We start from the raw sequence: 14,603 nt of genomic DNA on the forward strand, positions 1-14,603 counted from the left end.
AAAATAATTAGTTTTTAAATATTTAATAAAAAATAATTATAATCTAATTAAATTTAACATAAAGAAATAATTTAATTTAGTGTTCATAATTTCATAAATGTGTTTAATAGAACTTATACTTATAAAAATATTATTAAATTTACAAGGAATAAAAAAGTTTATTAATAATACAATATTTGTACATGTCTATAAAATAATAATTATCGAATGCAAATTAATCGTTAAGAGACTTTTTAGTTTTTTGCATATCTCTTTACAATTCATAATATTACTAGAATTATACATCTTTAATAATTTCCTTTTAAATTAATATACAATTGCAAATTTCTTTATTTTCAAGCACCTACTATACAATCTTCAGATATTTCTTTTTTTAAATTCAAAAAACAAGCACCATTTGCTGCGTTATTTTCTCCCGGAAATATAACGCAAGCTAAACCATTCACTGCCATATGCTGCCATAATTTATGTATCCATTTATTTACAGTACGAAAAGTCTTTTCTATTTGATCATATTTTAATTTTTCTTGATTTATTCTAATATGACACAAAGTAAAAGCATGTTCCATGGCTATCTGTGAAGCTCGAAGTACAGCTTGTTTATCATTTTCTGCTACTACAAGACGTACCTATAAATAATATAATATAATATATAATATAATAATAATTACCGATAAATAAAATTTAATCTTAAAGCAATAAAACATACTTGATCATTTTCATTGAAATTTTCATCGTCCATAATATTGAGAGAACAAGTTAAATATTTAGAATATTCATTCATAACTTCCTCAATACCCACAATGGCAGCAGATTTTTTATCTTTTGTTACATGTTTGAAGATTGAAGTTGCATACTTCCGTATTTCAGTTTTAAATGATTGTTGATCGTTCGTTCTCTTTTCTGCTTCCATTTTTAATACATTCATATTGCATTGACCAAGTAACACAGCATCTCCATAATCCAAACTATTTGCTAACTTTAATTGTACTAATTTCATAGAAGCCTGTGAATCTTCAGTAGGACAATGACCAGATTTATTTTCTTGTATTCTTTCACCAAGGAATTCTTTTACTAAAGTTTGTAATTTCGTTTTTCTATATCTATAATTGAATATTAAAATATTTATTTTTATATTTATTATAATATATAAATGAAAATTGAAAATATTTTATATATAATAAACTATAATACAAAAAGAAAAGAACATTATACCTGTCACCAGTAATGTTAAATATTACGGATGTATCGATAATATATGGATGCATCATTTTTAATGTATGAAGGTCAGAATTTAAGCTTTGTCCTACAAGAATTGCATCTGTAGGTAGTAATTTTCGCAATGTTTGTTGAACATCCGATAATGTAGTTCTAACACCATCCAACATATTTTTTGTTATACCGCTGAAGCGTGTGAGATAGTCTGTTATAGGATTATCCGGCTTTACCAGACTATTATAAATAATCTGCGATAGAATTTAATAGAATTTGTATACCCTCTTTATAATAATTGTAAAATTGAACTTACTTTCATACTTTCATCCACAAGAGATATTCTTGTTAATTCCAATTCTCCAGTAGTCGTTTTGCACATTTCACAATCTAAACCAAACATTGGTGATTTTGCATTAACTTCTACATAAACATCTTTTGTCATTATATAATTTTCATACCTAAATATTAGAAAATTATTTATTGAATTTCAATAATTCATAATCAATAATATTCATAATATTCATATTTTTACTATTATTACTTCTTTGCTAATTCTCCTTTCAATGGAACAGGATAATTTTCTTCTACCATTTGACATAATGATAAGAGTAATTGTGTACGAGGAAATTTATCTGTAGGAGGTAATTCAGATCCTGTTTTAAATTTTTCAGCATTCGTTGATAAATTTTCATACATCGGAAAAACAGTCCGTAATAATTTTATTACATCATTGTTACTTTGTAATGCAGCTTCTAATGATCCATATTCTGTAATAATTTTAAAATATATTATTTACTTGAAAATTTTTTATTATGATATAATAAAACAAATTTTAATAAAACTTTAAAATGCATATACGTTTAATTAATTTATCGCTTTGTATTCCAGTTATAGGAACAGCTGCAAGATCCTCTATTACTGATCCTCCATATGCTGTAGGTGTTACAATTTCTACACGATGTTCCAATTTTGATGTTATATAAGGAAACATGCTTTCATAAGCCATAAAATGATATAAAGAAAGTCCTTCAACAACAAAGACCACAGTATGTGTGACCTTTTTAAAAATTTGTCAATAAGTAATGATATTTCAAATAATTTTTCAATATATAATTACCTTATTATATTTTTCAAGCTGACACCATCTTGTTGGTACATACGGTGAATGATGACCATGTAATGAATACAACAATAAATGTTGCACATCACTAAGAAAAATAGGAATTCTATTTTCACTTTTAACATTAATACTTAAACTAGCACTTTCACCAACTGCTTTTAATTGAAATCGAGGTATTTTTGTAAGTTGCTTTTTACGTTCTCGTAATTCGTGTTTCAATTTTAAATAGTCATCTCCGCTTAATCTATATTATTAAACAAATGCAATATATATTTTTATATAATATAATATTAATCATTAATATATATCATATTAATATTAATATAAATATATTATTGTTTACAAACCTAGGCTTTTTGTTAGCAAGTGCATCTGATTCTTCAGTACCTTCTATATTTTTCTTTTTAGTAGTATGTTCTAGAAATGTTTCTTTCAAATCTTCATCACATGGACGTTTACGTTTGACATTTTCTTCCATGGAAACATCACTGTTGTCTGTATCATTTAACTGATCAGCTTCTGTAGACTGAAATAATATTTATCATATGGAATTATAAAAAAAGTAATATGATTGAAATGAGTATACTAACAGTTTTCTTAAGAACATGCATTTTAGCTTTTCTATCTTTATCATTTAATTTAGTTATTTCCAGAAGTGCAGCCATTTTCTTTTTCTTTTTTTCTATTCTTTGTAATTGTTTTGTCGTTAAATTCTTCATAATATTTTCTTTTTTTACGTTTTTTGAAAAAAATTAAAGTTAATCACCTATAAAAAATCAAATAAGAATAAACTTGATATAAATTAATAATTTTAATTTTTTTAAAGTTTTATTATATATTTATATTTTATTTTAAAATATAATATTAATAAAAAATTATTATTTTTAAATATAAATATTAATAAAAAAAAATATTAATTTAATTGATATATAGATGCAAAACCCAAAGAAAAAAAAATTAAAGCATAAATTTAAATAATACATATTTTTAAAAGAAATTCATATTTTATAGAAGAAAATAAATTAATTATTATAATTATATAATTAATATATAATATGATGAAGTGTTTATTTACATTTTTTTGATAAGATATATAAATGAGGTTATATATAACATTTAGTTTTGACTAAAAATAGATTTTTAATTACATTTACCTGAAAATTGAAGAAAAGAGAAAAATATTTGTATGTTGAATAATGACAGAGAAATGTTATACATTTCTGTATAAGAAATGTAGAAATGAGGGTTGGATATAACCCTTGACAAATAAATACATTTGTTTATATAAAAATTCAGAAACACAGTTCTTGAATTTCATGTGAAAAAAGTTTACACAATAATCTTTCAATTTGATATTCACTATAAGAATGTACCTATAATAAGTTTTATCGTTTTTCTCCCCATTACTTGGTTACCATCCATTGTTAAATACTAAATGCCACTTGATAAATGGTACAGCATATGTTTTATATTAGTATATAAAATATATATAAAGTGGTAGTTCAAAAGTGTCTTTAATTTATTTCAATTTAATAAATAAATCAATGCATATATTTAAGCAAAATAGTGAAATATACATCTTGCCGACTTTCATAATTGTGCAATTTTTTAAATTGGTTTACACGAAATGAAAAGCATCGTAAAATGAATTTTCGGATAAAAGAAAATAAAATTATGAATCATATTATAAGTAATTTAATTTTTAATATATTTCTAAATAGAAAGTTTGTTATAAAAAATAATAAAAATATTACCATTGTTGATCATATATCATATATAAGGTTATGTTTTTGTTAGATCCTTTCTTCTGAGAAAAATAAAAATTCCTATAAAAGTAATGTACGATAGAAACCAGATTACAGTTTTTTAGTCTCGATTAAATCATAAATAAATATTTTAAATAATATTTAAACTTTTATGTACCATATTTAATAAATTTTAAAAGACACGTTATTTTCTTTGCACAACTTGTCGACACTAGAGGTCAGCATTTAACAATTACAATGAAATATTAAAGAATTAAATAGATTGAAAGATTAATTTTTAACAATTTAAATTATTTTAAGATAATATTAAGAAATTATATTATAAAAAAATTATATAGTTTTATAAATATATCAGTTTTAATATTCATTATAACTTTATTAAAGATAGCAAGGAAAAAAAAAATATATATATATATATATTACTCAAGATGTACTCAAAGATGTACATTTATACTTACATATGTATTTATTAGTACAAATTCTGCTATAAATACAAACGAAATATAAAATAAATAATCAACAATCTTTCTTATAAAATTTTATATTTCTTATTCTAAAATATTAATTGTGCAAAAATATTAAATGATGTGTTTCTCTATCATTTAGAATGATAAATTTAAAAATTATATTTAATTCAATTATCAATGCTGATAAAATGAATTAGTAAAAAAAAGCTATTTTTTTCAATATTTAAATATAAGTTCAATTCTATATAAAAAATTTAAAAGATTAACTAAAATAAAATAAAATTAAAATAAAACTAAAAAAATCGACAAAAAATATAAAAATTGTATTTTTTGATTTAGTTTTATTTCAGCATTAGTTTTTTTTTTTGCCATCAGTCTATTAATATATGTTTAATATTAATATATAAAATATATATAAAATGATGATTCAAAATTAAAAAAATAATCTTAAATATTTATAAGATAACAATTAACAAAAACGAACATATTTTTAGATTACTTCACTTGATTTTTATTGTTATTTTATATGTGGACAATTAGTAATGCTATCGATAATTAACTTGACTTCATTAGAAAATATGCATTAGAAATATGTTTATTATAAAATGTTTTAATTATGTTTATTATAATTATAAAAGAGAAGCAGACTAAACTTGGTGATTCATGTAAAATTATCTTTTTTCAATGAGAGGTATCAATGAATAAATATTTACAAAATGATTTGGATATATTTTAGAAAAGAGGAATCATTTTACTTAAAATTCATTGGTAAAAATAAAGCTAAACTATATCGAAATATGAACATTACTTGATTTATATAGAGTTGAAGTTTTAATTTGTTTAATTTAAAGGTATTGAATTTAAGTGAAAATGTGATCAAATATATGGAAAAAAAATATTTTATAATTGCAGGTAAATAATATTTATTTTTTAGAATAAACCGTGAAAAAATTATATTTTAAATTTCTTATAATTAAAATTTGATAAATGATGAAATATATGAAATATAAGAAAAAATCTAATAAAATTGAGATTATAATTTTCATCATTTTTCATGATTAAAGATATTTATTTTTTATTACAATTCTCTTCTTCTTCTAAATAAATTATATTTCATAATAATTTAAATATTAAATATATTTTTTATTTTTATATATAATATAAAATTCTGAATTAATAATTTTAATACATGATTTCTTAATAAAAAATATTTTCATATATTAAATTACATATAATGAAAATTATAATAAATATGATTTATTTAAATATGATTTATTCTTATTTTTAGCAATTTTAAAGTTTTTTATTATTTAAATCAAAATTATTTTAATAATAATAAAAAATATATATTTATATAATTATTAATATTTTTTTAAGATAAGCAAGTAATTATTATACTATGCTTTTTGTTTACGATAATGATATCTTCCTGTCTGACCATTTTGGATGCTTCACTACTTACGAAGCTCGGATACAATGAATTCTTTATCATCGAATACAAATCAGCTCACATTGCAAAACATTGGATTTTTAAACTACAAGCTCATATTGCAAAATATTAGGATTTACAATTGAGAACTCATGTAACAATATATTAAGACATGAAATTATCAGATCGTATTGCAAAATATTATAATTTAGAAACTCGTGTTATAAAAGGAATTGAGAGTAACATATTAGAAACATATAAAATATTACAATTGACTAATATAACAAAACATAAAATATTACAATTAATACAAAGACAAAAATTTAAAATTTTTTTTTTAAATATTAACCTTTCAATTATTTATTATCTATTAGAAATTGAAATAATAAATAAAAGAAAATTTTGTTTGAAAATATAATACTATTGATAATTTAATTATCTAGATTTATTCTATTTATAATAATACTATTTATTCTCTATAAATTTTAATATTGCCTATTGATAAATTAATTGATAAAAATTATTGCTTTTTATGACTCATGTTCTATTATAAGTGAGTGCATTCATTGCATTGTACTATGAAGATGTAAAAATGTATATCGATTCTACACGGACGTTAGAGTCTGGTAAAATTAGGTCAAGGTACAAGATCCCGGGTTTAGAAGTTGTCCAGGGTCGATAGCACCCACAGTGAAGCGGAAAGCAGAAATAGTTCGCCAGAGCATAGGGATCTCCCTTAAGCTTTTGACCTTAATACGACATTCTACGTGAATTCGATAGATTAAAAGTGTTGGAGTTTATTTTAAATTAAATTAAATGTCTTGAACGAAACCAAAAAAGCAAAAGAGCAACAAATTGATTCTAATCTCTTTTATTAATATAAAATTGTATTGAAAAATAAAATCTATTTATTTAAAATCTATTACATAGACACAGAGAAAAAGATCGATTACATAAGATCGATACTTTTATATAAAATATATATATTCGATTATGTATATAAAAAATAATAACAAAACAAAAGTTACTATATTTTATGAGTAAAATATGCACTCACTTATAATAGAACATGAGTCAATCTTTTTTAAAGAGTATGATTAGAAACATATGTTTTGTCTCCGTAGGGAATTCATATGTTATAACATTTTATTTCAAAAATAAATTCAATATTTTATAAATATAAGTTTCTATTTATTTGTTTATTATTAAATTAAAAATTGATTAAAGTTTATTGAATAATAAATAAGAAAATAAAAATAATCAATTTTTATCAAATTTTATATAAGTCAAATAAATAATAATATCAATGACAACTTTGTACTTTGTTTTTGTATTTTATATTTTTTCTAAAGGAAAATAATGATAATTATATGGATACATGCTTTCAAATTTATTTAAATAATGATACGAAAAATAATATTATATATATTATTATTATATTTAAGATATTCGTAATTAACAATCTTTTTTTTTCTATCTTATTCATAAATCTTCAATAAATTTATAGCATTTTGCATATTATTTTCAATAAATATCTGAGGAAATAATATATAACATGAACAAGAAAACAGGAAGTTAAAAATTCAGTTTAAACTTTCATGGGAAATTATTAAATTCTTCAACTACGCAATGCACAGAGTGAATCATAAGGAAGTCTGAGAAGTTATTCACCTTTATCAATTCCTTTGCATACAAGTATCTGTTCCTTCTCTTCTTTCACTATTCTCCATTTGTGTTTTGATGACTGCATATTTCAGGTCATATTTTTTTAATGATATCACACATTACTATTAGGAAATGTTTAATTTTACAAAAATAAAATAAAATTTATTCAGTTTGTTTATTACATTTTATTTTATTTTATTTTTTTTATTTTTATTGTTTTTCAATAAAAATAAACAAATAAATACATTTTATACAGCTTTGCATAAAAGTTCATAAAGTTGTCCATTTTATGAAAACAAACCTATTAACGAAATAACGAAACGCTTTCAACGCAACTCAAAGTAATTATTGATACATCTTTTTACGATAAGCGTTTCACGTTCCATTGACAAAGGTGCATTGACTCTAATATCACATAGGTGCAATAGCGCAAAGTTAAAGGTCAACAATTCAAGGAGTTCGATTCAACGCAAATTTCTGGCCCCATTTTTGGTGAAACAATTGATATTAAGAATTAATCTAATCGTTTCATCTATATATCGTTTACTTAATGAAATTCTAAAGAGTTTGCTATATCAAACATCACTTTCTCTCGTCTCTCGTATCGTTTGAAAAATATTAGGGCAAAAAGATTAAATAAACACTAGGAATTCTATGAATTCTATGAATTCTCTATCTTCGAGAAGTGACTGGCATTTATCTGGGTCATTAACACCTCGAAAAAGAAATAAAGAACTTTTTCTCTTTTAGAGCCCATTCATTAATTTTTATTTTATCTCTTATTACAGTTGCTTATTTTATTTGTTATTTAAATTTTTTCTTAAATTTTTTTATTCCAGAATTTTTCCATAATTCTTTCTACAAAAATATAAAAATATTTGATATTTCACTTATTAAAACTAAATAATATAATTACCGAAATGTATCCAATAAATTAGACAGAGCATTTTGTTTCAATTTTTCCAAATATTTTACAAATATTCCATTACTAATAAGTTTAAATAATTAATGAAAATAAAATGCACGTTATTTTTTTACATCCCAATGTTGTAAAAAAAAAATCTTCGTAAAATTTATTTTAAGATGTGTTATTTTTAATTAAGACTTGGCTTTTAGATTCGCAAAATTTACGCAAACTTCTACAACTCGTCAAACTACGCAATAATCATCTTTTCTGTTTTTCAATCCAAAGCAAAAAATAGGGGCAAAAGTTTCTTGAAGAATTTCTACAACATTTCCCGAGATTTCGACCTTCTTAATCTAATCCTTAATCTCGCAAGTTCCAAAGTTCTTAAAAATTAACCAAGATAAAGGAGCTGCCTCTTCATCGCTCCAATGCGTGAACGTGGAAACAAATCTTGAAGACAAACTGGCCGTCCAATCTGAGGGACAAAGAATGCAAAGAAAATTTGCATACATACATCGAAGCCAAAGGTCGGTGGACACGAAACCGTGAAATTGTTTATCGGACTATAGCGAAAGGGCAGAGATGCCCGGCGTCTGCGCGTCGCGACGCGTGCTATGTATAGCCAATGATACGTCTGGTGGCCGGGGCATCGGTTTCTTCGTGCGAATTATATGTTCATTGCAGGCTTGGTCATCGGCCAAGACGCACGGTATTATGTTCTCACCTTGGAAAAAAAAGCTTGCACCACATTGAACAATACATATCCCGACCCGAAAGGTGCATTATCCGGTGCATATATATTATTTAATCCTCGTTTCTTCGAATCGAACGGTCGCCATAACCTAACCGTTATCCTTTAAAATACCGCGACGGTGTTCGGAGCATCATCATTCGAACAGACTTTCGTTGAGTAAAGAAAAAGAAAAGGGGAAAAAAAGGAAAAAAGAAAAAAAAGGAAAAGAAAAAAGAAAAAAAGAAATTTGGAGAGCATTCTTGTTATTTCTTCTTGGATGATTAAAATCGCGTACACAGCCAGTGGATAAAAGATATCGGGAGAGGAAGAGATCGATCGATTAGAAAATATTTTATGGAATAATGCGCGTGATTCTCAAGAAATAAAACGAAGGTGCACGTTCTTCGCCTGTGCCTGCAAGAAGCATTCTTTCCTCTGGAATTTGTACCGATAAGGGCGTGTGCATATCGCAGTTGCTGTTTATACAAGAAGGTAATTAGTGGTGGAATGTGTTCACATCAGTGTTGTCCCTTTATCCGTTAAAACTCTTTCAGATGGATACCCTTCTTTCCTTTCTTTTTCTTTTTTTTTTCCTTTTTTCTTTTTAGAAATCATCCTTGTAAAAAAAAAAAAATCACAATCTTTTGATCGATCATCTTAATTTAATGACTTCTCTCAATTTTGATGATATTGTTATCTGTTCTATTTTTAAAAAGAATGAAAAGAAAAATTTTACACGTTTGATTTTTGCGCGTATTATATTCATACAGTGAATCTATAAATGTACCTTGCTTGTTAAGCTTAAAGAATCAACAGAATTACAGAAATAGTCAATCCTTTATCTTTTGAAAAATTGAATAAAGATATGATGTTTCGACGAAATAAAATTTTTTAAAGTGCTATTATCAAAACTGAGAAGAGTTACTGAACTAAAAAAATTCATTTTATTAATGAATCACGTGTAATTGTTGTAATAGATTAATGTCTATGTGCAATGATTGCAGAGAGCTCGTTTTTACTCGTAAATTTTAAGCCAGCTAATTTTCAAGTGCCATTTCGATCAGTACGTGATAGATAGATAATCTTGTGAATCGAATTTATTAATTTTAACCAAAATAAGTTTTACAGCATAGCTCGTAAAATTATTGATGCAAAAGCTAGAATGCGTGATAAAAATCCTAGATAGACGCCTTTGATAAACTACGCGTGAATATTCGATGAATACAATATTTGGACGTTTAAGATTGTACGTATGTAAAGTTTAATAGCTGGAATAATCTCATTTGTCGAAAAAAGAGAGACTGATATTGGTATTGCACTTGCATCTTTTCACTCAATCAATGTTTAACAATTTGAATAAATTCGAAAAAAAGGGATTATTTTTAAATATAAATTATTATTATATTTTTAAATATAAATATAAAATTATTTTTAAATATAAAATATAAATTAAAATTAATATTGTAAAATTAAGATTCGTGAGCTTTTGGAAAAAGTATATCATACCTCGTCTCCTTCGATCAAAAAATACCATTTTTTTTTATTTTTCGAAATAGAAATATTTTCAGTTTTCAGTAACTTTTTATTTATTTTTCTTTTTTTATTCTTAACGTGATCAGCCATATAAGAAAATGATAAGCGATAAAAATTTTAATACACGTTTTAATTAAGAAAAAAAATTTTCGATTTGAATATAATAAAAACGAAGGAATCTTGCGTGTATAAACATTTGACTTCCTTGGAATTATTTTTGCCTCACAATTATCATCGACTGTGGAAACACCGATGGTTTAATTATCGATAATTATTCTCGCAATCATTTTTTAATCGCGTTTACAATGTTTTCTTTTCGGCTAGGCGTTTTGAAAGATTACAACAGCAAATTGCCGTGCGTATCCCACAAGTTTACTTTCTGTATTTGGAACGCTCGGTCGTTAAACAAGTTCTTTGTCAGGCGGTTTGTGGTTATAAATTTCGTTGTAACATATACGAATATGTTGAACGGACTTAATTAACAATGTGAGATAAAATGAAAGTACTTGTTGAAAAATTTATATTAAATATAATATATTATATTAAATAATATATTTATATTAAATATAATATAATATATTATATTAATATAATATAAATATTATAATTATAGAGATAGGAGAGATGAAAGATAAAATTAATTTTGTTAAAAAATTTTTCGTAATCCCGAATCGAATCAAATTGAACGTATACAATTTTTCAAAATTATCGAAAATTATCATATATAAATTGTGATTCGTTTAAAAATAGATTCAATATTATTTTTTATTACACGTATTTTATGAGCACGAATTAAGGTACATAATGTACAGTTTTATTTTTGAACTTTGGATTTAAATTTCGTTTCTTTTCATACACTATGAGTCTCGAATGGTTACTAAGAAATTATTTTACGTGTGAAGTCATTGTTTCGCAAAATTGATAACGTAAAAGAAACAAGATACACCGAATGCGAGTACTTAGAATCATGGGGATAATCGATACATGTTTTCAAATAGTGAGGAAATTGCATGGAAGCAAAGTGATTTCTTATGTCTAAAATTCCTTTCGATGGAATCAGTTCATTAAAATGAAATTCTTCGCGTAGGAAAACAATTTTTCACTTTTTAACGTTATATTATTGTTTTTTAAAAAAAATTAACATTCAATGAATAATATTTCTAGAAGATATTTTATTTTAAATGATTGCACGGAAAAATTTTAAAAATACTTTTCCTCTTTTGCGCGTGTTCTCAATACATTTATACAACACGTATTTTCTTAAATTTCCCTAAAAAAAAATTTTTTTTTGAAGTGTTATAACTTGTGAGCTATAGCTTGCCATTAAGTAGTTTACTTTTTACTGTGAATTTCTGTTCGTGTTGGCGATTCACCGATACAAGTCTAATAGTGGTGATTATAATTTTTACGAACTGTCTGACCACTATAAGCATGTTCCACTTAAAGCAGTTAATTTTTACCTTACCCATCCGTTTACTCGAACTGAATAGAAGAGTCAAAGACGATATAAATTATAAAAACTTGTCGATCTATTTTATTTCAAAATATTTTTTTTAAACGTTCAATTTATCTTTAAAACAAAAAAAAAAAATTTTAATTGAATCAAAATTAAAATTTTCTGATCTTCGATCTAATTTTTTCTTCTCGAATTAATTAATACGATGTAACACGAATTACGTGTTATCTATAATATCTCGTCCATTATTATTATTTGCGAGTCACAAAAAAAAAAAAAAATGATGAAAAGCTATCGAAAGTGATAAAAAATCATTACTTCAGTATCAGCCGCGGATTTTGCGCATCGGAGCGCATACCCTCTTTTCCTCTCTCTCCTGGTGAGGGTGAGGGTTTGGCAGGGAATGTAGATCTCAGCGGCAAACTGTACACCAGAGCACAGAGTATTGATTATACGGTGGTAGCAACGTGGTGAACTTTAAAGAGGTTGCCTCAAGGGTATCAAATAAAAATTCGATGATTTTTATTGATTCTCATTCTTCTTAACGGGGAAAATCGTCGGATAGAAATTTCCTTAAATATTTATATTCCTTTCTATCTTCAGAAATCTAATTTTTCTAAATTGTGCTCGACTCTTAATATCTCAATGATATTAATCGATATCGTGAATCATATCACATAATAACCATATAAATTATCAAACCAACAAGATGCTTCAAAATCAAATCTAAAAAAGACTATATATTGCATCATCTATCATTTTAATATGATTTAATTTGAACGAGCATACTGCTTTAAAACTTTGAAGCAGATATCTTTCACCGACTTGCTTGTCCCTCTCCCCTCCCCCTCCGAATAAGTTCAGATAAATGGAATTCCATTGTGAGCATTTTTCTAAAAAAAAAAAAAAAAGCGTAAGATTAAACTTTTCGCGGGATTTCCTCCATCGTGCGAAAACAATGCGAAATAGTCATCCGGACGAAGCGAATGTAATCGAAACGTAAGTGAAAAGTAAACGTGGGTCTCTCGTTACATTCAAATTCCATCGATCGAGGCGCGTTTTCCTCGAAGCGAGCCGGCTTGCACGCGTGGCGCGGCTCGAACAGGTGTAGGCAGGAATAATGGAGAACGATCGCGTTGCGCCTCGCAACGTTTATACGCGTCACATACACCCCGCTGTTTTTCAGGCGGCGCGGCATGAAATTACCAGCCGCGTGTTATGCGTGAAAACGCGAAACGTCGAACGGCGATCAACTGGAAAGGGAGGGTTGGTAAGCCGAGTTGTCGAGCGGTAAGCTGACACGCGCGTTTACAAACGGGGAGTATTTTCCCACCTCATCACGCGCGATCTCATCTTATGACTCAGATTGCGAAAATATTAACCGCCTGGGTTGGGTAAATGGCAGACTCTACGGTGACAGATAATCGTATACCGTCGTATATCTGCGGTTGTAGTTCGCGTGTACCGATAATGAAAGATAACGTGGTAATCCTGGCGCGAATTCGCGGCTAGATATTGCTCTAAATTTTGCCAATATCGAGCTGGGTGTACGTGGCCAGTTATCTATACTGTGGGTCTGGATCGAGCTCGCGCGAACGACAGATGGCGCTGCAAATTTTTAACGGACAATTTCGTCTGGACAACGAAATACTTGTGCGGCCATGTAAGATAGGAAAAATCGAAGCGAATCTGGTTAGATGCGATTACATCGATCGCGTTGAACACGTTTAATTCCAATGGCTTCGGTATGCGTTCTTGCTGCGTACTTCTCTCTCTCGTTAATCGAATAAATTGATTGTATTAGAAAAAAGTATGTAAGAAATGTTTAATATTTGACTCGCGTGGGATTGGATTTTGGGACGAGAGGAGGATTTTCGATTTAAAGAAAAGAGAATTATTTTAAGAAACGTGTCATTTATTCTGTGGAAAGAAAAGTTTTGAATACGTTTTTATTTGGCAAAGAATAGAATCTCGTGTGGATAACGTTTCCTTCTGATAAGTGATCTCGTGTTTTATAAATATTCCGTGATCAATACGAAACAAAGCATTGTGAAAGTAGTTGTGTACGATATGCAAAATTCATTTTAAATAAGATGATTGTATATTTTTAACAAAACTTGTTTTGAACTATTAGTTTAATTGCATTAATGGCATTAATTGCAATTTCATTTTATGTTAGAATATAGAATTACGCATACGCAGATATAACAATGAAAATAAAATTCTCTATTTCAGTAAGCTATTACCCACTCGTTATCATTATTATCGATAATTATATTCCAATGGAAAAATTTTCAAATAAAATTTTTTTC

General features: G+C 26.1%; 1 protein-coding gene across 5 annotated transcripts; it reads right to left on the reverse strand.

Annotated features, from left to right (window-relative positions):
- Positions 1-138: 138 nt before the first annotated feature.
- LOC122716480 (RNA exonuclease 5) lies at positions 139-4,285 on the reverse strand. Of its 5 annotated transcripts, none has more exons than XM_043939600.1 (11): positions 4,090-4,285; positions 3,490-3,593; positions 2,926-3,101; positions 2,683-2,861; positions 2,333-2,579; positions 2,074-2,272; positions 1,757-1,982; positions 1,529-1,673; positions 1,216-1,466; positions 710-1,103; positions 139-629 (listed from the first exon to the last, which is right to left on the reverse strand). In XM_043939600.1, exons 3-11 carry the CDS (start codon positions 3,052-3,054, stop codon positions 336-338), a joined length of 2,064 nt encoding a protein of 687 aa, XP_043795535.1. In that variant the 5' UTR covers positions 3,055-3,101; positions 3,490-3,593; positions 4,090-4,285; the 3' UTR covers positions 139-335. The 5 variants fall into 5 exon arrangements, with proteins under 5 accessions (XP_043795535.1, XP_043795534.1, XP_043795536.1 ...); XM_043939599.1 differs by having other exon boundaries at positions 3,490-3,708; XM_043939601.1 differs by lacking the exon at positions 3,490-3,593.
- Between the last annotated feature and the right edge of the window lie 10,318 nt (positions 4,286-14,603).

The sequence above is a fragment of the Apis laboriosa genome, unplaced genomic scaffold (genome assembly GCF_014066325.1).
Source record: "Apis laboriosa isolate Shangri-la unplaced genomic scaffold, ASM1406632v1 scaffold46_cov150, whole genome shotgun sequence".
In the NCBI taxonomy this organism is placed as follows: domain Eukaryota; kingdom Metazoa; phylum Arthropoda; class Insecta; order Hymenoptera; family Apidae; genus Apis; species Apis laboriosa.

Excerpts from the sequence above, each read along its gene's own strand:
- LOC122716480 (XM_043939601.1), bottom strand. The coding sequence starts at position 3,054 with ATGAAGAATTTAACGACAAAACAATTACAAAGAATAGAAAAAAAGAAA. Across the intron at positions 2,273-2,332 it reads AGCTTGAAAAATATAATAAG|GTCACACATACTGTGGTCTT; the intron begins GTAATTATATAT and ends ATTTTTAAAAAG. Across the intron at positions 1,674-1,756 it reads AAAGGAGAATTAGCAAAGAA|GTATGAAAATTATATAATGA; the intron begins GTAATAATAGTA and ends TCTAATATTTAG.